Source organism: Salminus brasiliensis, chromosome 15 (assembly GCF_030463535.1).
Source record: "Salminus brasiliensis chromosome 15, fSalBra1.hap2, whole genome shotgun sequence".
NCBI classification, from domain to species: Eukaryota; Metazoa; Chordata; class Actinopteri; order Characiformes; family Bryconidae; genus Salminus; species Salminus brasiliensis.
Window position 1 is genome coordinate 28,526,101 of NC_132892.1, and position 26,107 is coordinate 28,552,207.

At 41.3% G+C, this 26,107-nt stretch overlaps 1 protein-coding gene across 8 annotated transcripts in view; it reads right to left on the reverse strand.

Moving 5' to 3' along the window:
- The window catches only part of rims1b (regulating synaptic membrane exocytosis 1b), a 93,232-nt gene extending 67,376 nt beyond the window's left edge, over positions 1–25,856 (reverse strand). For all 8 annotated transcript variants that reach the window (XM_072657240.1, XM_072657247.1, XM_072657241.1 and 5 more), the window contains exons 1-2: positions 25,461–25,856; positions 3,573–3,786 (exon numbers count right to left, since the gene is read on the reverse strand). In XM_072657240.1, the coding sequence (XP_072513341.1) occupies positions 3,573–3,786; positions 25,461–25,627 (381 nt within the window). In that variant the 5' untranslated portion in view covers positions 25,628–25,856. The remainder of the gene's footprint in view (positions 1–3,572; positions 3,787–25,460) is intronic.
- Between the last annotated feature and the right edge of the window lie 251 nt (positions 25,857–26,107).

Below are 26,107 nucleotides of genomic sequence, written 5' to 3' on the forward strand. Positions count from 1 at the left end.
TTATATATACTTTATGCAAGTATCTTTGCATAACATTGCAAATTAATAATATAAAAAAATAATAATAAGGGTTAAATATACTGTCTTTATACATTCTGTGTCCAATCGTATCACGATGTTCTTGATATACAAGACCACTTAGCAACACCATAGCAACCATCTGAAACACCATAGCAGTCAACTTCCAACACTATACCAACCACATAGCAATACCATAACACCCACCTGTGACAACAGTGCAAATACCTTGCAACTACTAAGCAAAACCATAGCAACTACCTGAGATGCCATAGCAAACAGCTAGCAATACCATATCAACCACCCAACAAGACTATAGCAACCACTAAACAACTCCATATCAACCACATAGCAAAAGCATACCAACCACCTGTCATATCATTACAAGCACCTACCAACACAATAGCAACCACTTGTGACAACTTTACAAATATCTGGAGACCACTGAACAAAACCATAGCATGCAACTGAGATGCTTTGGTAACCACCTAGCAATTCCATAGCGACCACCTGACAATCCCATAGCAAGCATGAAACAACTCCATATCAACCACCTAGCAACAACCTTTGCAAATACCTTGAATACCATAGAAACTATGTAGCAACACCATCGTAACCACCCAGTAAAAACCCTAGTGACCATGTAGCATCAGCCTAGCAAGTTGCCTGGAATCATTCGGCATCTCCAACGCTCTTTAGGCTGAGCTCAATCAAATTCTCGCAGCAATGTTCCGATCTAGTGTAAAGCCTTCGCACAAGATGAGCAGAGGCTGCTACAGCAGCAAAGAGTAATAAACTCTCAATCATTACCCCTGCGTTGGATGAGCAGGTGTCCGCAAACTTTTGGACATGTAGTTCATTATTACTGCAACTACGTAAACGCATTGGAACAGATGGGCCACAGTTACCCTGCACTCTGTCACTGAAGACTATGCGTTATACAGGGCGTGACCACAGGGGGCATTACCCACTGGGTGGGACGGAAGCAGGGCAGATTGGAGCTCAGCATGCTCAGAGAGAGCACTCCATTCTCAGGTAAGTAACGCTGAGTGGACTGGGAGGAAGGCGGCTCTTTTTTTAAAGACAGCAGGCCGAGGCAGGCTCCGAAAATACTCCACCCCATGCAGTGATGCTGGAACCCACCCCAGTTGATGCTCTATTGATGTAAAGGCGGTGCTGAATGGAATCCGGTGTGGACATTCTGCCTTATATCCGCTGACGGGCTCTTTTGGGACCGGTTGTGGTTGTTATTTTACGGTGCCTGGCCAATCCTCCGGCCTTAATCAGAGTTCTGTATATTTACTGTGTATTTAAGGTGTGTGTTGTGCCATCCAATAGCATCCTGTGGGTAGTGTCATGTGATGGCCAACACAAGCAAACTGTGCAGCAACAGATCAGAGCTTCTGTCTCTGACTTCACATCTACAAGGTGGAGCAGCTAGGTAGGTAGGAGTGTCTAATAGAGAGTGGACAGTGAGTGGACAGACACCGTGTTTAAACACTCCAGCAGCACTGCTGTGTCTGATCCACTCGTACCACCAGCCCAACACACACTACTAACACACTCAGCAACATGTCAGTCAATTTCACTGCAGTGCTGAGAGTGACCCACCACCCAAGTACTACCTGCTTTGTGGTGGTCAGTCCTGTGGGGTCCTGAGGTATGCAGAGAAACAGATGCACTCCAGTCTGGAATTACAGAACTATACAGTGCTCCTGTATGTGGGAAGTGGAGCTGATAGAATGGGCTGCAACAGATCAGTGGGTACAATGGGAAATAGTGAGGTCAGCAAAAATGACTGAGGTTTATACATACACTGTTCGATTTTGATGAAAGGCCTAGGTATGATACCTGCCTGGGAGATGCCGAATGATTCCAGGCAACTTGCTAGGCTGTTGCTACATGGTCACTAGGGTTTTTACTGGGTGGTTACGATGGTGTTGCTACATAGTTGCTATGGTATTCAAGGTGTTTGCAAAGGTTGTTGCTAGGTGGTTGATATGGAGTTGTTTCGTGCTTACTATGGGATTGTCAGGTGGTCGCTATGGAATTGCTAGGTGGTTACCAAAGCGTCTCAGGTGGATGCTATGGTTTTGCTCAGTGGTCGCCAGGTATTTGTAAAGTTGTCACAAGTGGTTGCTATTGTGTTGGTAGGTGCTTGTAATGATATGACAGGTGGTTGGTATGCTTTTGCTATGTGGTTGATATGGAGTTGTTTAGTGGTTGCTATAGTCTTGTTGGGTGGTTGATATGGTATTGCTAGCTGTTTGCTACGGCATTTCAGGTAGTTGCTATGGTTTTGCTTAGTACTCGCAAGGTATTTGCACTGGTGTGGTGTTGTTGGTGTGGCTATGGTGTTGCTAAGTGGTCTTGTATATCAAGAACATCTTGGTGCTGCTTAGGTTCCCCCAAGACCCTCTCAGTTGATTCTTGTCTGAAGAAATACTCCAACATTTTTAGAGCTGGGCGATATATATCAGCAATGCTGGTGTACCATGGTTTGCCAGCCATTCATTATCCATCAGGTGCTTTAAATATGTTTTAAAGAACAGCTTAAAATCCATAAAATAGGAGCCTTTGATATGGATGTCTTCTTTCCAGAGACCAAATCCTATCCAGATGACTCATGTGAGGTTTGTATGGCATTACTTTAGCATATAAGAGCTGCACTCTGGAAGTATGCGTTCATTATCTTTAGCATGCTAACTCAATGTTCCTTCTACAAGCAGGAAAAAGGAAATAAACAATTAGTGTCGCCAAGGATGCATGTTGAAGCTTGTCTGCTTTAAATAAAATGCAAAAACAGTCCTCAGGGGAACATCGTATAAACAGCTGATACCAACATGCCATAATATGTTCTGAAAATCGCCTTTTTTCAATATTGCCCAGCTTTATTAATCTCTATCTGCAGCAGACAGTAATAGAAAGTGCTCCACAGGTCACTTAAAGGACAACCTGTGAACAGGCAACAGGGTCATGGGCACCCAAGACTCATTGATGCCATCCGTGGAGGCCCCACCTCACAACTTCCAGCACTTTAAGGATTTTCTGCTAACGTCTTGGTGGCAGATACCACAGGACATCTTCAAAGGCCACGTGGAGTCCATGCCTCAGATGTTCAGATTTTGCCAATAACTCAAAACACACCAATGTGTAAGTAACCATATTCTACAGACTAGCAGAGCTGAAGAACAACAGTATCCTGAAGAACTGTCCATTCAAAGGTTCTTCAGCCGACCAATGGTGGTGGTTCTTCTATGGTGTCGTTCCAAAATATCCTATGTGATGCTTTTATTTTAAAAGTGTGCTGACCTGCACTAATTGCCACGGCTGAAGGTAAGAACTAGCCTAGATTAGTCTTCTTAACAAGGCGACCTAACATGATCTTACTTCAAGATAAGTCAAGACTCAAGCCAGGCATCCAGGCAAGCAAGTAAGGCCATGACTGTGAATGACTAAATGGGTGGATGGCTGAAGTATGGATGGATGGATGGATGGACGAATCAGTGGTTCTGAACAGAAATAAAAACAGACTGTTGGCGGCTGTTCCTCACATTGTTGGAGCGTAGAGACACCCTGCCACCACAGCGGGCACAGAACTTGGTCTGGCAGTAGGAGCAGAGGTGACCGCAGCCATCGGCGAACTTGGTCTTGCGACAGATCCCGCAGGTGGGGGCATCGTCCTTGTGGATGGTCTGCTGGCGTTTGGTCTCCGCCCCGATCCGCTGTACCTGCTCCTTGTAGCTCTCGAATTGCTGATGAAGTGTCCTGGGAGAGAGAGAGGAGAGAGAGGAGAGAGAGAGTTTACAACAGTCCAGTCAATCGGTTAAAGATGAAAGTGGGCGATGTAACAAAAATATTCCCAGATGGTCACCAAGGACAACAACACGGGTGGGGAAACTTTTACGATTTGGAATCAATTCACAAATGTCAAAAATCAATTTTCTAAATGTTAATAATTAATAACGCGATGTTGTCGGAGCGTGAAGAAGAACTCGGAAGAGCACAAGTGGAGCGCCCGGACAGTCTGTGGTGAGCACTGAGACACAAGATGGATGAGCGAGAAACCTGACCGGCACATTCTGCATTAAAAGCTAGTGTATGGAAGCATTTTGGCGTCTATGTAGATGCAAATCCTTGGCAATAAAAGTGATAGAGTGATAGAGTTCCCTTCGCACTTTCTTTAGTTTTTTTATTCTTGCTATTTTCTTCCCATTTTCACCAACCCCAAGTTCAAAATCCAAGATGGCCGCACCACACATCAACAGTAATAAAAGAAGCAGCATTATTACCGTTTATTAGCACTTCTATCTATTTCTATCATTAAATCAGTCGTACACACAGTACTGTCCAACGTTTATCTGTGGACGTGTTTGGATGCGCAAAATACGGCATAATGCACTGTTATCAACTAGTATCGCTAGCAGTGCTAACCTGAAACCATGCTAACAATGCTGGGACATAAAAAGTGGGACATATTTTGGTTAGATTCGTCACAAAACTCAAACTAGATGTGGCTAACTCCGAAGTCTTCAGCCAACTATTTAAAATTGTGTACAATTATCGGAATGTTGAACCGGAACGCGGTCAACTTCCGAGATAAATGTAACGCAGCATTTGTGTACGATGGAGATCCTGACGATTAGCTTAAACTTCTCCAAGAAGAAAACAAACCCTTAATGAGTCGCTAAAGAAGCTTGTTGAAGCTTGTTGAAACTTGTCTGTGTAAAATAAGATGCCACCATGTTCTAGAAAACATTCCTCAGAGGAACGGAGTAACAGCATACTAGTTCCTGACCCTGAGGAAGCAGCTAGCATGCTAATGACCATGCTATGATACAAGTGTTAGTAAAAGGGGCTAAAAGCTACATTTTGAACCAACATGGCTAAAAGGTACATCACTGACGTTAATAATTTTGCTGTGTCTCATTTGAATGCAAGAACGCATTGTTTTCAACTAGTATCGCTAACAATGCTAACCTGAAACAGTGCTAACAATGCTAGGAAATAACAAAGGGGGACATATTTGGATAGATTCGGCAAAAAACTCATGTTAAGGCTCATAAAACAAGTTGGGGTCAATTCTGAGGACTTTAGCTAACTGTTTTTTAACTGATAATTGTACACGAATTGTTGTACATTAATTATCGGAATGTTGAAGTGGAACGCGACTTCCGAAAACTTCTGAGGTAAATTTAACGAGCATTTGTGTATGATGGAGATCGTGACGATTAGCTTAAACTTCTCCAAGAAGAAAACAAACCCTTAATGAGTCGCTAAAGAAGCTTGTTGAAGCTTGTTGAAACTTGTCTGTGTAAAATAAGATGCCACCATGTTCTAGAAAACATTCCTCAGAGGAACGGAGTAACAGCATTCTGGTTCCTGACCCTGAGGAAGCAGCTAGCGTGCTAATGACCATGCTATGATACAAGTGTTAGTAAAAGGGGCTAAAAGCTACATTTTGAACCAACATGCCATAAAGGTAAATTCTACCATTGACATTATTACTTTGTATATGATGGAGATCCTGCGGTTTAGCTTAAAATTCTCCCTTTTTTCTCCAAGAAGAAAACAAACCCTTAATTAGTCGCTAAAGAGCGTGTTTAAGCTTGTCCGTTTAAAATGAGATGCCACCATGTTCTAGAAAACATTCCCAGAGGAACGGCGTAATGGCGTGGCACCCTGGTTTCTGAAACTGATGAAGTAGCTAGCGTGACTAATGATCATGCTAAGATACACACAAAGCTACATTTGTGACCAACATCCCATAAAAGGTCCCATAAAAGAGTGATCTTCAGAAGCAAATGGTCTTCTTCTCCCATACCGACCATGCTCTGCTCTGCGGTACGAACCTACTAGCATTTTAACCCTGACCAGCCATCAGCTCAATTTTAATGCAGTGTTAACAGTAAAGGGGACCGATATAGAAAAATATCATATCAATACATGATGAATATTATGATGCACAATATTTCACAATGTCATAAGGTTTCGCAAATAAGCAAATAAGACAAAATGCAGAAAAATCAACAATTTCATCCAATTAGATGCTTGGAACTATGCAGTTTATGTGGTTAGTCTGGTTGGCAATGTCACGCAAAACCCTAGTATCTCTATTTTTGGTGTTTTTACGTTTTGACATGATGCAAATGTGGCAGTTTCTCTACATTGAGTCAAAAGTTCAAATAGAAAATGCTCAAATATGAGTTTTTAAAATCTTTTTACATTGATTGATCTCCTGTAAATTTGCCATTTAGGAGATACTGGATACAACTGATTGATTACCATAGTATGTGTATATTTACCCTGAGAATTTTGCTGTGTGATGAGCGAATGTCATCCCTGCAACATAAAAAACTGCTTAATTTGCAAACGGCAAGTATTTCTCCATCACGGCCCTCCGTAATGACCATGCCCTGCTTTTACAATGACCTGGTAGCTCAGCTAGAGACCCTAAATGTATTAAAACACGCCAACAACCAAAACCTAGAATGTGATGTTAAATCTAGGTTGGCTTCGCACAATCATTTGCCAGTAATTCCCCTCTATGTCTCACAAGCTGTGAGCCAGCAAAGTCACGAAGACACATTTAAGCAGTTCACCTCTTTTTGTAGCGCACTGCCATATCCTCTGGTGACTTGTTAGAATTCCCAGAAGACCGAAGTAAACAATTCTAAATCCGAATTCCTCCGAGACGCACTGCCAGAGCAGTTTTTACACTCCCCCATCTCCACAGCTAGCGTTCGCAGCCCTCTCTCCACACATCTGAAGCTTCTCCTGAGGGAAGAGGCAGCAGACTGCGGCCCCAGGTAGCTGGAGCTTGGAAGTGACTTCGGCAGCCTTGGCACGAAATGTGGCGTTACGCAGAGGGGATTGAGCCATGACGTGGAACTTTGAGGGTGGGGTGCCAGTGACGATGGCTAATGGGGTCTATCTGAATGACCTATCCTCTTCGCTCTGAGGAAGGCCTTCTCTGAGAAAGCGTACAGCCTTTAGAAATTGGTTGTATTTTAGAAACAGTTGCGGATTAACAAACGAGTTGGACAGAGTAGGAAATGTGTGATCTCTTTTTAATGCTTTTTACACTGATTACAAAAAGTATGTTGATTGTATCGTAGCATGGTCATTAGCACGCTAGCTGCTTTCTCAGGGTCAGGAACCAGAATGCTGTTACTCCGTTCCTCTGAGGAATGTTTTCTAGAACATGGTGGCATCTTATTTTAAGCAGACGAGTTTCAACAAGCTTCAACAAGCTTCTTTAGCGACTCATTTGTTTGTTTGTTTTGATTACAAAAAGTGAGACTGAGATTGAGGTCAATCCAATCCAACCTTAATGTGGAGTAGAAAAGGACTAGGGTTGTCACGATACCAGAAATTTGGAAGTCCGTACCAATACTACTGAAATTTTTCAAGTCCAATTTTGATACCACTACAAATAATAATAAATTTAATTTTTTATTATATAAAAAAATGTGTTTTTAATATATAAACATAATTTCAAGATATATATATGTATAAAATATAAGAATATATTCATTGACCCAAATATGAAGTATAAAAAAATAAAAACATATCCAATATATATGTTAAAAGATAATTTTACTTCATGAACGCATTTTATTTTATTTTAAATCCACTACAAAAAATAACGGATTTTATTTTTTATTATATTAAAAATAAATGTCGTTTTTTTTAATATATACAAATAATTTCAATATATATATATATATATAAAATATATTAAAAATTATTCATTGACCCAAATATGAAGTATAAAAAATTTAAAACATTTCCAATGTATATATTAAAAGATAATTCTACTTCATGAACGCATTTTATTTTATTTTAAATCGCTCAAAAATAGCAGAAACAGCAAAACAGGGGATTTTAATCTAAAATATTCTGTTGATTTTGGACACTTTTGGGATTTGGCATAAATACACTAGATCACACACACACTTTGATTGAGAGGGGTGTAAATACCCCACTGCACTGCGAACTGTTCTGCTGAAGTGCTTGTCTAATCCCACAGTTTTGTACATAATATTACCCTTTATCTACAGTTTTGTCAAAATAAAAGCATTTTGTCAGAGGAAAATTAATTGTTTGGATTAATCAACTAATCAACAAAATAATCTAAAATAATAATACATAATAAAACAGTTGTTAGTGGCAGCCCTAACGGGGAGAGACCAGATTTTAAATCAATCAAAATAGCTTGTAGCGTAATTGACCGTTATTGATGTAATGATAATATTGAGCAAAAAAGGCTGATATTGAGCAAATGTTTTTGGCTTGTTCTGGCTACTGGATCGGGTTCCCTGCTAGCGGCACAATATCGGCAACCCTCCTCTGCTCGCTGCGTAACCGGCAAGCCGATTGTTAGCTACGTTTAGCATTCTTAGGGTAATGACGTCCTTCAAGAAACGACACACTAACCTGACATCCACTTCCACCCCAAAAATGTCTTCTGAATTGTGATGATGTCACTGTGCAGCAGTGGGCGGGGCAACAAAAACAAAATACCGCCAATCAGCTTGTCTTACTCAAAATAACGTCTCCAGGTTGGTGGAATAGGTCGAATAGTTTGGTCAAACTGGTCATACAGGTGGACCAGTGTAGTCGGGCTAGTCGTACTAGAAAACCAGCGTGGTCATGCTAATCATGCTGGTCAACCAGTTTGGTTATACTGGTTCTTAAGTATGAGTCATATATGCAGTCAGAGTCATGTACATAGGCATCATGCAAAAAGAGTCATGCTTTCAGAACAGGCAGTAATGGTTCTAGACTTTCTAGGGCCCTAAGCTAAGGTGACCCTATTTTGGGACAGAAGGCTGGAACAGTAAAAAGTCAAAAGCAAATGTCAAAATAAAAGCCAAATCCCACAATTTTAGGTCCCAACAACAGGACATATCCTGGAAAAAAGGACATACAATTGTCCAGCCTAAGCAAAACCTGATGTAGGCCCCTCCTCATCTGAACCGCATCTCTGTTAAAGTGGCATTAAACGTCCACACATGACTGATGATGAATTTTATTTATCATCACCTGGCCCCTGGCAGGGGTACAGTATAATGAAATGCACTACAGCACACTGATATATGGAGTTATGACCAACAAACAACCTAAAAGACTTTCTGCTTTATTTTCAGCAGCTGTCACAGTTTTAGCCACCTTCGACGCGCTCACCTCCAGTGGGGAGTGGCTTCGTCTTTTCAGCTTCACAGTGCTCTGTAGGACAGCAGTGTCCATCCACACCACATTCCAAACCGAGCAGGTATGCACTTACGCTTCTAATAAATACAGTTTAATAAACTTTATTTTGGCACTTGTACTACAGGTTGTAATGATACACAAAATTTCATGATACAGTATGTACCATGTACCATGACTTGATATAAATTTCAATACATAGATAAAGATGTTTATTATGAATTCAAGTTAGAAAGCATAATAAAAGCACATTGTAAAAGTATAATAAAAACACCTGAAGAAACCATAATAAAAGTATCTGGTGAAAGTATAATAAAAGCACCTGAAGAAACCATAATAAAAGTATCTGGTGAAAGTATAATAAAAGCACCTGAAGAAACCATAATAAAAGTATCTGGTGAAAGTATAATGAAAGCGCCTGAAGAAAGCATAATAAAAGTATCTGGTGAAAGTATAATAAAAGCACCTGAAGAAACCATAATAAAAGTATCTGGTGAAAGTATAATAAAAGCGCCTGAAGAAACCATAATAAAAGTATCTGGTAATAGTATAATAAAAGCGCCTGAAGAAAGCATAATAAAAGTATCTGGTAATAGTATAATAAAAGCGCCTGAAGAAACCATAATAAAAGTATCTGGTAATGGTATAATAAAAGCGCCTGAAGAAACCATAATAAAAGTATCTGGTAATGGTATAATAAAAGCGCCTGAAGAAACCATAATAAAAGTATCTGGTGAATGCATAATAAAAGCTCCTAGCAACAGCACAATACAATCTCCTGGTGAAAGTAAAATACAAGCTCTTGGTGAAAGCATAATAAAAGCTCCTGGTGAAAGTAAAATACAAGCTCTTGGTGAAAGCATAATAAAAGCTCCTGGTGAAAGCATAATAAAAGCTCCTGGTGAAAGCATAATAAAAGTTACTGGTGAAAGCATAATAAAAGCTCCTGGTGAAAGCATAATAAAAGCTCCTGGTGAAAGTAAAATACAAGCTCTTGGTGAAAGCATAATAAAAGCTCCTGGTGAAAGCATAATAAAAGCTCCTGGTGAAAGCATAATAAAAGTTACTGGTGAAAGCATAATAAAAGCTCCTGGTGAAAGCATAATAAAAGTTACTGGTGAAAGCATAATAAAAGCTCCTGGTGAAAGCATAATAAAAGCTCCTGGTGAAAGTAAAATAAAAGCTCCTGGTGAAAGTAAAATAAAAGCTTCTGGTGAAAACATAATAGAAGCTCCTGGTGAAAGCATAATAAAAGTTACTGGTGAAAGTAAAATAAAAGCTCCTGGTGAAAGCATAATAAAAGCTTATGGTAAAAGAATAGCAAATGATCCTGATAAAAGCATTATAAAACTGCCTCTGAAAGCATAATAAAAGCTCCTGGTGAAAACATAATAGGAGCTCCTGATAAAAGCCTAATAAAAGCACCTGCTGAAAGTATTAAAGCGCTTGATGAAAGCAAAATAAAGTACATAGTGAAGGCAGAGTAGAAGCGTCTGGTAAAAGCATAATAAAGGCATGTAGTGAAAGCATAACCAACAAAAATCGTTTTTACCATATATATATATATATATATATATATATATATATATATATATATATATATATACACACAAAAGAAAGTGCAAGGCCAACATCCCAATAAACTGTACTATATCATATGTGTATCCTAACCCATTTAGTGTTAGTAGTGTTAATTAAACAACTGTGATGTATTGATTGTATCCAGTCCAGGAACTGATCTTTGACCTGTGTGAGGTATGTGGAGGTGGAAAGAAGACGTAATTCTAGGGCTCTAGGGTCAGTCCTCTCATCATGGGAACAGCTGTCATGGTAGCGAGAGACCCGGCAACAGTCGCCATGGAAACACCACTATGGCAGCTCTCTTCCTCTTCTAGAAAAGAGGCTGTGCTCTATTTCGGCAGTTGAGAACAGCAGACGTGCAGAATCACGGGGAGAGAGAGAGAGAGAGAGAGAGAGAGAGAGAGAGAGAGAGAGAGAGAGAAAGCTAGTGACAGCTGAATTAAAATCATCTAACTACAGCTGGTTGAGTCGTCCATAGAAAGACTGAGGAGTTTAATTTCATGACACCTCCAATGTCACATTTCAGCAATAGGCATCCATCTGCTGCACTAAATACGCTCACAGTGTAATTATACCCAGGGGAAAAGAATCAAGTTGTGCGATTCGATTCAGTCTCTGAAGCAAACAGAGTGAACACAGCCTCTGGAGCCACAAGGTCAGTTCATAAGGTCAAGAATGTTTGTAGATAAAGTAGAAAGTCTCTAGAATGTGTTACTAATTTAACATGTAAGGTTTTTTGGACAAAATTATTGAGACACCTGCTCATTCCTGCTCATTCTTCCAAAATTCAGGGTATTAAATAGAGTTTATCCTGCTTTTGTTGGAATAACTGTCTCTACTGTGTCTCTACTCCAGGGAACAAGGCTTTCTACAAGACTTTGGAGCAACACTGTGATTTGACTGCATTCAGGAAAACATTGATGGTATTGCAATGTTATGTTTCGCAGCAAATCCTAAAAACACAGTATTGATTATTAATTAATGGTTTAGATATGGTTCTTTGTTTAGTGCTGTGTCTAAACCTTGACGTCTTCAGATCCCTCCGCTCTGATTGGAGAAAAAGAAAGTTTTTGCACACAATTGTTTTTATATGAGCACAGTTTTACTGAAATTTAATAAAAAACAAAATTGCAATATATAGCATTATATTGAATTATGGCCCTTGTATTGTGTCATATTGTCGGATTCTTGCCAATACACAGCCCTAGTAAAATGAAAACAGAATGTTATGTATAGTTAAACTGAAAGTAAACTCCTTACATTGACCAGGATGTATGAAGTTCTGTAAAACCTGTCCAGCTTCATAGCAGTAGCTACAAAAGAGTGCAGGCGGAAGACATTTGTGGGGAAGTCAAAACATCACTAAAGTAAGATTATCAGGTTCCACAATGAAAATGACTGAGAATGTAAATGTATGATGAGGCGCACCACTATAGCATTCATTCTGCCCCGTGAAATAATGCCCATTCAAAATGTTCACTATTAAGAAAGTTGGGAAACCATTACTGATGACTCATGAGATGGATACAATACCAAATACAAGTCTACTGCTGAAGACACCTGAAAAGTGCTCATCTATGTTTGTACCCCTATATCAATGTTGGATCATCTATCCAAACATTGTAAGAAAACAGTAATGGTACAGTCTGTACGATTCACCTACATCCGTTCTGTAATGTAACAGTTAATTTAATTGCATTAATTACGAAATGTTAGAATGTATTTAACGGCATAATTATTTTGAATAGTAGAATTTTTAATTGCATTAACTCTTAATGTTTTAATTTATTCTATTGCATACTTTTTGGGATGTTAGAAATTGTTTCATTGCAATAATTATTGACTGTTGATATGGAATTTACTATTTAATTTATTATATATCAACATAGAATTTAATTCAACTGCATCAGTTTTACAGTCTTAAAACCAACCCACCCTCATTAGTTTTGCAATGTTACAATTAATTTAATTGCATTAAATATGGACTGTTAGAATGTATTCAACTGCATAATTTTTGAATGCTTAAATGTTTAATTGCATTAATTATTGAATGTTGGAATTTATTACATTGTATAATTGTATTCAATTCAAATGCATCAGTTTTGCAATGTTACAATTACTTCAATTGCATCAATATTGTATAGTTGGGATTTACTTAGTTGTGTTAATTATAGAATGTCTTTTTTATATTCTAGAATTTACTTAATTGTAGTAATTATAGGACTTTAGAATCAATTGCATACGTTTTGGAATTTAAAAAATAACTTAATTCTATTAATCATGAAGTTAAAATGTATTTACTTGTATGAATTTTTAAATGTTAAAATTTAATCATCTGCTTGAAATGATTTAGCTGCTTCAAATCAAAGAATCAATATGTCAATATTAAAATATATAACAGCATTGATTGATGTGAAGTGACACTGATTTTGGAATATTAAAATATGTTTAATTGCATCAAAGTTAGAATGTTAGAAAAGCTGTAATTGATTAGAACAACATTCAGTAAAGTGTGTGATTCAAAGAATCAAGTAATGTAAAAATCCCTCCAGAAACTCTTCAGATATTCCATGTTTATGTTAACTGTTCTTCCAGTCATATTTGAGTAACCAGTATACTACTTTAGATTTCATGCAGATTTCCTGATGCACTGAAGCGTTTCTTTGAGAGACACAATCGATCTGAATCAGTACTGGCAGGTTTAGGGTTGCGTATTCATAGTGAGGAAGTTGGCAGCCCTTCTTTGTGGTTGTACAAAGAACACATTACAGAGGAGAAACCCAAACAACTGCCCTTGAACTGGTGTAAAAAGGGTAACTTCCGCCAACTCTCCGAAAATAGCACAGCGCTTTGCTAAGCTGTGAGTGAGTGGAAAACTCCACCACCACTGCGCTGAACCTCCTGGAGAACAGATGAAAAAGCAGAGCGCTGAGTCACTTGGGACGCAAGAAGATGCTCTCATCTTTTCTTTTTTTTTTCCTAAGGACTGCAGAAACCTCTGAGAACTTTAAGTGTTCTTTTTCCTTGTCTGAGTCAGGGTCATGTGATGTGGATAGTCTCAGGGGATTGGAGAAGAACATGGGGATGCCCTCATTCTGCCAGGAAGCAAGCCGCCTCAACGGGACGCCCGAATGCAGACTGAAAATACAACAACACTCCTGAGTGAGTGAGTGTGTGTGTGTGTGTGTTTAGACGTAGGTTTTTTCACTGGAATGAGACAAGCTGTTTGCACAATGTCGGGTGTGCATTTCTACCGTTAAAAATAGAGGTGCCAAAGCGGGTTGTTGATGCCGTAGAAGAACCGACTTTAGATTTGGAAACTTCGGTTCCCCAAAGACTCACTCAGCAGAGGCTTTATAAATAATGATGTACGAGTCTGACTCTTTTTTTAGAGCCTTATGATGAGAAGGTCCTACAAGTGGCCCTGAAAAACCTGGCCCTGGCTACCATAGGCTTTCCAGGCCGACTGCTGGAGTCCCTCTACATTGTGGATGAGGGGATTGCTGGGCTACCCACCAAAGCAACTAAACTCTTGCGGTGTCATTACTGGGAGGACACTTTTTCAGCTTAACATGACCATTCTGGTATGCTCTGGTGTACGCTGCTAAGACTAAAATACTTGGGTAATTACTGTGGAATTACTCATTTGATACTCATATAATGCCCAAAAAGAGACCATGGAGACTCCAAATCCACCATAAATATGACCAGTCATAACTATAACCAGCCAAAACATTCACCGAACATAAGCACTGCTCTGTTGGCACAAGCACTAATGGCATATAGTGCTTGGACCCCGAATGATTGCCACTTGCTGTAAGTTGAGGACGGATTTGATCTTTCATATAGGTTACGACCGAGTCCATAGAAATAAACATGTTCTTCTTCGATTCCACATGGAAACCAAATGCACTACATGGACAAAAGTATTGGGACACCTGTTCATTCCTTGTTTCTTCTGAAATTAAGACTTTTGTTGGAGTAACAACACTCTACTGTCAAGGGAGAAAGGCTTTCTAGCAGATTTTAGAGCAACAACAAAGAGAATTCGACTGCATTCAGCAACAAGAGCAGCGTTAGTGAGGTCAGGATGTTGGATGATCACCACCCCACCTCGCCCCCAAGTCATCCCAACAAGTCTTGGATGGAGCACCAACCATCATACCAGAGAACACAGTCAGTTCCACTGCTCCACAGCTCAATGCTGGGGAGCGTTATACCCCTCCTCTAGCCCACAACCTTAGGGAGCATTAGGCAGCTGTGTTTGTGTGCCAGCAATGAGTGTAAATTGAAGTGTATATAAAAAAAAAAAGCATAGAACCTTTCCAGCTTAGAACCTCAGACGGAGAAACCAAAAAACCTGTATCATGGATGACCAAATTCTCCTCACAGTTCACAGTTCACTCCCCAGTCTATACCGTTCCCATGTGGAAAACCACACTGTTAGAGCAGCCTGTTCTGACTTCATCATGGTTGTGATTAGTGTTGCACTGATACTGATACTGTTTCGGTATCGGTGCTGATACTTGCACTTACACTCAGTATTGATATTGGCAATAGAGAACACTGATACCATGAAGCTTTTTTAACATAGAAAAATTTGGTTTGCATACTTTATGAAATCAAATGTTTAAACAACCAGTAAACAGCCAATCATAAATAGTTATTACCATTAATGTTTACTGCATTGTGGCAATTTTCATTGTTTCATAGCTCTGAAACTTTTACATTTACATAATTTAGCTGACGCTCTTATCCAGAGCGACTTACAAGGTTACTCATATTACCGAGGCGGGCCAATGTAGTTTTAGGAGTCTTGCCCAAGGACTATTATTGGTGTAGCGCTGCACAGTCACCCAGACCAGGAATCGAACCCCAGTCTCCCACATGGTGTGGTAGTGACACGTAGTGGTGTTATCTGTTTGCGCCACACCAACCACCAACCAATCAAATGTGCAGTTCATCAACCAATACATGCTGTTCTTTTTTTAAGGAGTGTCAGGATTTATAGCCATCTATTATTTGAGTATTTAAGTCAGGTATCAGTATCAGCACTCGGTATCGGCAGATACTTGAAAATCTGATATCGGTATCACTATCAGAAAGGAAAAGGTGGATCAGTGCATCCCTAGTTGTGATGTCAAACATAGACTACTGGCCCTTTAAGTTCCTGGAGCAGTTTTGGCCCCCTTAATTGGACCCCCTTATGCAGGATGCTTTGTGAATGCAGGACCAAATGAGGGGAAACCCCACTCACTCTTCATCTGTCCTTCCTTCCTTCCGGTACAACACTCAATTCCTCTTCCCTCACTTCTTTCAGACAGGGTTTCCTCCCTCTCTCACTCTCTCACTCTCTCTGTCTCTCTCAGCCTGGCTGGTAATTATCACCCTATGAATACACTGGCAGAGAAAGAGGGAGCGAGAGATCGATGGGGAGATGGAGGATGGATGGATGGGGGAGTGTGAGGAGAGGAGGGACTATTTCTGTCCTGTCAGCTGCTTCTTGGCTAACGGCTTGGAAGGGCGTCTCTTTTCCTTTGTTGTTTTTCTCACATTTTCTCCTTCATCAGTACTTCTTCCTTCAGCGATGGAAAACACACAGGCATATTCATACACACACACATTCATACACACACAGATGTGTGTCAGCTGTTCGCTTTGTCAGGTTGAGTGAGACTCGAAAGCTGTGTCCAAAACTGTGCCCTATTCCCTACGTAGTGCACTACTTTGCAGTGTCCGAATGTTCAGTGCACTATAACATTCCCACCCTCTCTGAGGAAGCCAGGCAATGGCCAGATTAGGCGGTTTCCTGCTAAATAGGGCAGATTTTTCCAAATCAGGGCCCTTTACCAGGACTTTAAGAGTAACTGTGCAATGAGCAAACACAGGTCCCGCTGCTGAAGTACCGAGACTCTGATGTGCCCAAAGTTGCTGAGGAGACTCGACTTTCTCCATGTACTGGTTAGTGAAGCTGGCAGAAGGTGCACAATAGCTATACACAGTTCTGCTGCTGAAAAAGGGAGTGAGAAGTGATGGGTGAGCTATATGTATGGGTAGTAATACTTCTTTCACTGCTGCAAGTGTAATCCGATTGAGTTGTGTCCTATCATAAAAAAAAATTATATATATATAAAATTATAAATTATATATATATATATATATATATAATTAACAAACACATGCAAATAAAATGGTTTTAAAGGCCTTATTAATTTCTAACTTATTTGTACATTTTTAAGATATGAGCAGTTTATTATCATGCCATGTTGCTTTATTTTTGATGTTTACGTTTGGGTGCTTTTTCATGCATGTTGGTGCATTTTGTCCATCTGGCAACCCTCTATGTAACGCACTCCGCTGTTGCACAGCAATGAGCTCACACTACCTTCTCAAATTCTGTTTCCTACAACAGTGCTCTGTACAGTGATCTATATAGTGACCGCTACATCACAAACAAACCGTGTCAAAATAAAAGTCACTTCTACAAACAGGTGTGTCAAAATAAAAGTCACCAACACAAACAGACTGTGTCAAAATAAAAGTCACTAATACAAACAGTCCGGGTCAAAATAAAAGTCACTAATACAAACAGTCTGCGTCAAAATAAGTCACTTCTACAAACAGGTGTGTCAAAATAAAAGTCACTAATACAAACAGTCTGTTTCAAAATAAAAGTCACTTCTACAAACAGGCCATGTCAAAATAAAAGTCACTTCTACAAACAGACCGTGTCAAAATAAAAGTCACTTCTACAAACAGACTGTGTCAAAATAAAAGTCACTTCTACAAACAGGCTGTGTCAAAATAACATTTACTAATACAAATAGACCGTGTCAAAATAAAAGTCATTTTTTACAACCAGACCATGTAAAAATAAAAGTCACTAATATAAGCAAACAAGCAGAACGTGTTAAAATAAAAGTCACTGACACAAATGAGCAGAGCAGAGATGTGAACAAAAGCAGGATAAACATTTTTTAAACCCTTGATTTCAGAAGAAACAATGAATGTCCCCATACTTTTTGTTCATATAATGTATTTAATAACATTAAAGTCATCTTAGATTATCTGTAGCACCTTCAGCTTTTAAGAGAGTAAGAAGGATTTCTTTCTTCTGAAACTTTTGTGAATCTGGCCCTGACTCTTTATTAAATGGGGAACTCAGCGTTCTGCAGCGAGCCAAACCTCCAACCTAAATTTACTGGGCTAAATGGGAATATTGCCAAAGCTCCAAAAGCTTGTCCGACCAGTAGCCACGAAATAAGGCCTTAATGAGTATGAGTGGGTCAGCTCAGGTCCACTTAGTGTAGATCCTTTCTGGAATCCAAACACATGGTTATATAAGATGTTCTTTTGAAAGTAACCTTTTATGCTTTCTTCTTTATAAGTGGAGGAGAAAGAACAGGTGCTGGAAGAAGACCAGAGGAATATCGATCAGCGAGCGGAGCTTCATAATCCAGCGTCTATTCTTATCCCAGTAAGAGGAGTGTCTATGAACAGGAGGGAAATGATGTGCTCTATAAAGAGAGGGGAAGAAGAAATGAGGAAATGGAGAGATGGAGTGATATAGAGAGACAGAGTGGAGAGAAGAGCCACCAGAAAGATAAATGACCTCTGGAGAAGATTAGTGGATATGGGAGTCCCTAGACAATCTCTCTCACTCACTCTCTCTCTCTCTTTTCTTTTCTCCCCATCTTTTTCCTTTGTCTCTCTCCATGTCTCTTTTCTCTCTGTGTCTCTATGTCTCTCTCTCTTTCTTCCCGTCACTTTCCTCTCCTTGTCTCTATCTCCTTGTTGTTTTCTATTTCTCTCGTCCTCTCTCTCTCTCCCCATTTCTTGCTCTCTATTTCCCTTTTTTCTCTATCATCATTCCTCTCTCTCTGTTTACCTGTATCCCCTTTCTTTCACTTTTTTTCTCCCTATTTCTTCCACTCTCTCTCCCCATTTCTCTCTCTCTCTCTCTCTCTCTCTCTATTTCTGTCTTTCCTATGTCTCTCTCCACCTCTTTTTCTCTCAATTTCTTTGCTCTCTCTCTTTCAATCACTATTAGGCCTTCTCTGAGTTTATATGCTGTCTTTCAGAGGAAGCAAGTATTTTAAAGCAGAAAGAACTACAAGCATGTGCACACACACACCCAGACTCACACACACCTTGTTCCACAGTAGAAGGTGGGGTGAGATAGCTGTAGTTAGCTCATCAGCTCAGTCTAACTGCTGATGGCAGTGTTTGTTGTTGTGGTTGCTGCTGCTGTTGATGGCGGACCGATTTATGTATTTATAGACTAAAGTGCCTTTTGTAATGGACTCTATGCCTACCCACTCTCTCTCCATCTCCACCTCCACCTCTCTCCACCCTCTCTCTCAGGTTGCCTGTTTGCTGCCTTCCAGTTTTAGGTCTGCAGTAGCTGTTTCCTGCTCAAGTGTGCTCTTCTATTCATACACACACACACGTTTGTTTTTATTCTTGTCAGTACAATATATATATATATATATATATATATATATATATATATATATATATATATATATACATATATATACACATATATATACACACACACACATACTGTGTAAGATGTTTGGTCTGTGGCTCCTCCCTCTCAATCTGTTTGCTCTTAAATGTCCCATCTGTAGGTTAGAACCCCCATCACATGCTCTGAGGCCTTGCTGGGATTCAAACTTATGATCTCCTCACATTTGATGAGCAGCAGTTAGACCGTAGGGCCGGTCTAGAGCTGTGAAATTACACTACATAAAAACCCAGATCTGAGTAAATTCACCTTCCTGTTCTCACAGCTCTGAAGTGGGACAGCTGTCTAACTGCTTGCTTGCCAAGCCATAAGAGGTCATAAGTTCAAACCCCATTGTTCCCATCGACACCACAGCCACAGTTTGTCAGGGCAGGATGTTGGATGATTGCCATCCCATCTCATCCCCAACTCATCCTAAAAGTACTGGATAAAGCACCATCCATCACTCCAGAGAACACAGTTCTGCTGCTCCACAGCTCAATACTGGGGGGCTTTATACACCTCTAGCCCACACCTGGCATTAGGCAGCATGGTGCCAAAAGGTTTATCATGCTTATCATATCTCCTCCAGAGAGTCCTATTCTATTGGCAGCACTTCTCTACAGAGACTAGACTGGACAAGCTCTGTGTGTGTGTGCGTTTACACATCTGTGTCAGCAATGGGTGCAACTTTAAGTAGCTGAATGCATTCATTAGAAGGGGTGTCCACAAACATTTGGACACATAGTGTGTATGGTAACAATCGGTTGGGTGATATGGACTGCTGTTTAAACCTATTTGAGGTAAGAGCTTTGAGCAGGTATAATAATTAACTAGAGGACTAATATCAAAGCACTGCAGATGGCCACATTCCCACCACACACACACACACACACACACACACACACACACACACAGAGAGAGAGAGAATGAATGGAGAATGAAGAATTCAGTACAAAAATGAAACAGGTTGAAAATAGATTTGGGACGTTAGCAGAAGCCAGAGAAGGAGCTGAATTTTTTAATATTTCAGGACGAGCTTCCAAGTGTGAGCTATTTCCAGCAATGATTCATAATTTAGCACACCGGCGTTTTTCTCCCAGAAACCCTGAAACCTTCCCCTTAGTTCAAAAGAGAAGAGAAACATGAACGAGAAATTATAATTCTAATAATAATGTGTTTTTTTCCATAATGTGAAGAAGTCTTTCTCAGTTTGAAGTAAAAAGCCAAAAACACAAAAATCCAGCCGCTAATGCTAATGCTAATGGCTAAAACAGAGAGGGGGGGGAAGGAGGCCTACGGAGAGGCGAAGGCTATAAAGAGCAAATTATTCCCTGAAATGACAAAGATTACAATTAGCGACCGACATGTGAGGCACATTCACACACACACACACACACACACTTGTGCTCACACAGGCCAGCTGTACATATTGGAGGCAGAGAAAAGCCAAAAGTGCTCTCAGCCTGTCCCCAGCCCTGTGTTTCCATGGTGTTGCCGGTTACCACTGGCAACAAGGAACATGTCAACATTGGAGACACTCTACTTGTCAGTCACACATGGCTAATAGTGCTCTGGCTATGTGTCCCAACTTCCTCCTCCTGGTGTGTGTTTATGGGGGCTTACCTATTTGTGAGCATACAGACAGCGTGGTTGGAGCTGTGTTGGCTACGAGGGGCTCAGGTAGGCCTGGAGCTGCCCGCTTTGATCTAATGCGCTCCATTAAAGATATCCTACATTTTCGGTGTATTTTTACTCATTTGTGCATCCATAACGCTCATAATTCAGATGCAGATATACACGAACCTACTGGCGCCATGCCAATACTCCAACAAAAGCAGGTTAAATGCTTACCCCTGATTTCGGAAGAAAGAATGAATGAGCGAGTGTCCCAATACTTTTGTCCACGTAGTGTACATGACGTCCACGACTTACCTCCTCTGCATAGCCCACCAAAGAGAGTCAACCACAAAAAAAAAAAAAGAAAAGTGAGGGCTAACAGTTAGCTAGCAGTTAGAACATGCACCAATGCTAGTGGCCACTGCCATAGCAGCCAAGGTCTGGTACCCCTCATGTTTTGCGAGCAGTCCTGGCTCAGCCATTGCCCCGGGCTCATATATGTGGAAACAGTGTGGTAATCCCCTTCCCTCGCTGTTTACCTTTATAAAGGTACATGGTCACAGTCTCTCCATCACCAATGACAGCAACGTAGCCATTGCAGCAGAAGCCGAAGCAGCACCCCTTGCTATTAGCTCTAAAGAGCTAAAGTGACCGTCACTTGTAGGACATATAGCTACGTTGCTTACATTTACATTACATTTAAGGCATTTAGCAGACGCTCTTATCCAGAGCGACTTACAAAAGTGCTTTGCTATTTACCCAAGAAAAACCACAGCTAGTTTGAATAGACTAAAAATTCAAAGATACTCTAAGTTTAGACTCTACTAATCACAAGCCAGTAAAGTGACCACTCTACTATTCGCTCAAGTCATTGGTGATGAAGAGACTGGGCCCATGTACCTTATCAAACGTGAACAATGAGGGCAGGGGTTCACCACAACACTAGTTAGCTAGCAGTCACCTACAAAAACAAGAAAGATCCAGCCGATTTTTTTTGGCTGCCATACCGTCTTTTAGTTCCTCTAAACCACGAAACTCTTAATGAAGCTAACAAGCCAGTAACGTCCAGGTCACAAGTTCAAAATCAGCATCATGGGGGAATTCTTAATACAACGTACGCCACACTCGGACTGGAGTAGTTGGTAGAACTGACTTGGCAAGTTCGACTCGCGAGAACAAACTCTCGAGGACGGGAGGACGCTGTACGGTCATTTTGCAATTGGAACAGCAGCGCGGTGCGTAATGCATTCTGGGATATTTGGTTACGTCCTAATGCATCCTCCATAACACAGGCGGAACAAGAACCCTTCCGGGCATTCGGACTGTGAGCTTTTGAATGGAGCAGTACCTGGGCGAAGACGTTTCACAGGAAGTCCACAAGAACACAAGTTCAGACCTGAATGCAGACTGAGAATCGGAGAAGTTCGGCCCCTGGTTCATTTGTTTCATTTCTTATTTTTGATTGGAGAATAAAATCAAAAGCACAAAAAGAAAAGAGACACTGAGTTTTAGCTTGTTTGGTAGAAAATGGTCTGTTTTTAATAGAGGTCTATGGAGATATCATTTTTTAATATTCTTGGGAATTGCACCTTCTTACTTACTAGCCTTGTCAAACACATGCAACTTGGCGGACAACCGGGGAGGCTAACCCAGCCCTTGGAGTAACAGCCTCAACAAGCAATTAAAAGACCAGTGTGTTACAACTTAAGAAACCTGGTAATACACAGGGTCACCAAGATCAAGATTCCTGTTGTTACGTGGAGGTGAATGTGTTTGTGTATGCTGTTGTACATACGGCTTGAACAGGTGCTGCTCTCACACACTTTTTTATCTCTTTCTCTTCAGTAATGATTAGCTGTAGCTTGTGCTCAAGGCTGCAGTCACACACACACACACACACACACACATAAAGTCAGCACAAACTAAATTATTGGACCATGTTGGTTCAGCTGGTCTGTTCTCAGTATTAAACACATACACTCCCAGATCAGCCTACTCACCCATCATACCTCCAGTGCTGCCTGCGCTTTGCTTCCCTAGTTTCTTTAGTAGTGTGCACTGTTAACCCTGATAGGTTCAATATAGGGCTGGGCGATATGGTAAAAATACTATATCACGATATTTAAAGACATTTTCACGATACACGATATTTATCATGATACATCTAATCACTAAATACATCAGTAGCGACAGATTCTTAAAAACGGCTTTTCAGATGCTCTCCCAGACTGACTACAGTGGTTTTTATTCAGCATCTGCTGCTCTTTATCTAATTAAGCCAGACTAACATCTTACACTGTTTGTAATGAAACCTGCAGGTGGTCAGTGTTCTTTAAGCATTAACAGTATCCTCGATATGCTTAGAAAAGCATATTGTGTATCTTGGTAAAAATAAATATCAGGATATGATAAAATTCTAGTTTAATCTAAAAAAAAAAAAAAACAGATAACTTGTTGCCTAAAAAAAATAGTAATGGCATCTCTTAAAAGTAATATAACTGAGTTGCACTAAATGAAAATAATCCTGTAATTAAAGTGAACTAGTTAAAAGTCGCTATGGCTCACATTCCCAGTTTATGAGCAGTTGCTTTCACTTAAGATAATAATAATAATGGCCTCAGGAGTGACCCATCAAGGTGTTTGTGAAGCACATAAGCGTTGCTCTTTTGCACATGTGCGTCAATTTAGGAGCGTCAACCCTACCAAAAGCAACCTAACGTGACATGAAATCCCCCCGGCTGACTTCTGTGTTAACTTTTGAACATGACACGTGACTGCCAAGCCCCTCTAAGTGCCCTCCGTCCCTGAAGTAAAAGTCATTAGTCTTGGCTATGTAGACTCTTGCTGTGTTTGACCCTATCCTGTTTGGATTTTGACTATGGAATGATTTACCTGCCTGCCTGTGTTTTAACCCCTACATGCTCTAATAATGGTAAACTTTAGATTAACCAAAGTTGGATGGATGGATGGTGGATAACCAAGTCTCTCTCCACACAAAAATTAATCCATTAATTCATTAAAAATGGCTTCATTTTTGAGTTAGTTTGCCTTATCCGGCTTAAGTGATCTCAACTTTTTGCAGTATTTAAGTTAGCTATAGGTTAGTGTGAGTGTGGAAAGTCCTGAAACTGGACATAGTCCCCCTACAGTGCTCAGCCAATGGGGTGCATGTAAATATTTTATTTATTTATCGTTCTATTTTTAATAAATTGATGGGGGGGGGGTTATAGTGGTTTGTAGAAGGTAGTAATAAAGGGTAGTGTAAGACCCTGCACTTGTGCTTACACCCCCCTGTTAGCTCAGCCTCACCCCATTACAAAACTAGAACTCTGAGTCGTGATACAGGACAGGCTATGACTCAATCGTCTGGACAATGCTCTGAATTTCCTCGCTAGAAAAGCTGGGGGGGAAAATTACATAACCTCGCCTCGGTTCTGCTATCACGTCATTTCCGTTTGATTGTGACAAGTGCTGCTAAGGTGATGACGAAACAAAACGTCATGGGCACGACAACCAGTTTCCTGAACCAGATGGGAAGAGCTTAGAAGGTCTGAAGAGCTCAATAGGGAGGCACGTGCAGGCTGTAGAGATTACATTATATACCCAATAGGCTATAGAGTAGACTATACACTGTACACAGCACAATCGACTACCAGTGCAGACCAGATGTGCACACTAGACCACTAGAACGAGCCAGTCCACTAGGACCCCCACACCACTTAACCACACCCCGGCTACATGTATTATATGATGGCTAATGCGCGTGCTGCACGCTAGCTTTTTATCCCCTCGCCGCGCTCGTGCACTCTCTCGCCTCGTGTTTGTGTGTGTGTGTAAAGAAACCAGAGAAAGAAGAAGGTGGTGGCAACGCTGAGGAGCAACCGTGATGCCCCTGGAGGAGCGGTGGGGATGTGGGCTGGTTGGAAGGGGACGAGGAGAAAGGAGGGGGGGGGGGGGGGGTAAAGGGATGGCACGCTGGAGGAGTATGATTCATCCTCAGACTCGTGCATGGCACACCCCAATTCTCCACGGTCCACCCAACCCCAACTCACTTGACCCCCTTCTATCTAACCAACGTTCAAACAAACACACGCTATAGATTTCTGGCTCGAAGTGCTGCTCGAGCTCTTCACAGCCATGATGTTCCACCTCCACTTCCAGCATGTGTCTTCAGCTCGGCTGGGAACGTGAGCTATTACAAGCTAAGCAGGGCTGGAAGCCGGGCTAGGCGTGTAGCTCGAGCCCCAAGCCAGGTTCAATCACTACCAACCCATTGTGACGCTTCACACGGCGTTCTGATGGAAGGCGCTTGTCGCTTTGGTCTTCACACCATCAATCTATTATGACGCTTTCATGGCGAGACGTCACAATCGCGGCGTTCTAATGAAAGGGCGCTTCTCGCTAGCTTTGGTCTTCAGACACCTTTACTTATGAATGGGCGTGTATATGTGTGTGTGTGTGTGTGTGTGCAAGCGAGCGCGCGCGCGCGTCCACCAATGGGAAATCTACCCAGCCTTACTTCAACATAGCTTGCTCCTTCTCCTCTTCCTCCCTTTGGCGAGCCATCACGGCCATGATGATCTTGCGCTCCTCCTCGGTGAGGTGGCTCAAGTCCGGCATGTCTGGCATGGACGCCGGCGCCGTGGGTGGGCGAGGGCCGCCTTGGGGCCCTACCGAAGCGGACATCTTTCAGCCCCCCACCCGCCTCCCTTATCGTCTACCGTCTTATTGGCAATATCCCGAGCGTTGGGCTTGGGCTTAGGGGGACCACACCTCAGGGCATGGTGGTCCTCGTTCTTCTCGAGCGGTGCGAGCCTTCTCTCATGGTCGCAGGAGCCCACTTGTCGTCTCTTGGTTCAGCGGTGTTCTCTCTTCCTTCTCTCTCTCTCTCTCTCTCTCTCTCTCTCTCTCTCTCTCTCTCAGCCTCACCCCCCACCCCCAACCCCCCGCCTTTCCCGCCTCTCCCCTCCACCACCTCCGGTTACGGGAAGCCCATCTTTATACGCCAGGAGACGTCGAACGACGCCAGCAGCGGGACTCCAGCATCATCTGGCGAGTGCAGGTCCAGCGGACTCCCCCACCCTTCTACCCACCCCCTTTTTTTGCTTGCTTTGGTGGTGGACCGTGGATGAAGGCGGAGTCCGTGTCGAGATCTCTGGTTCTCTC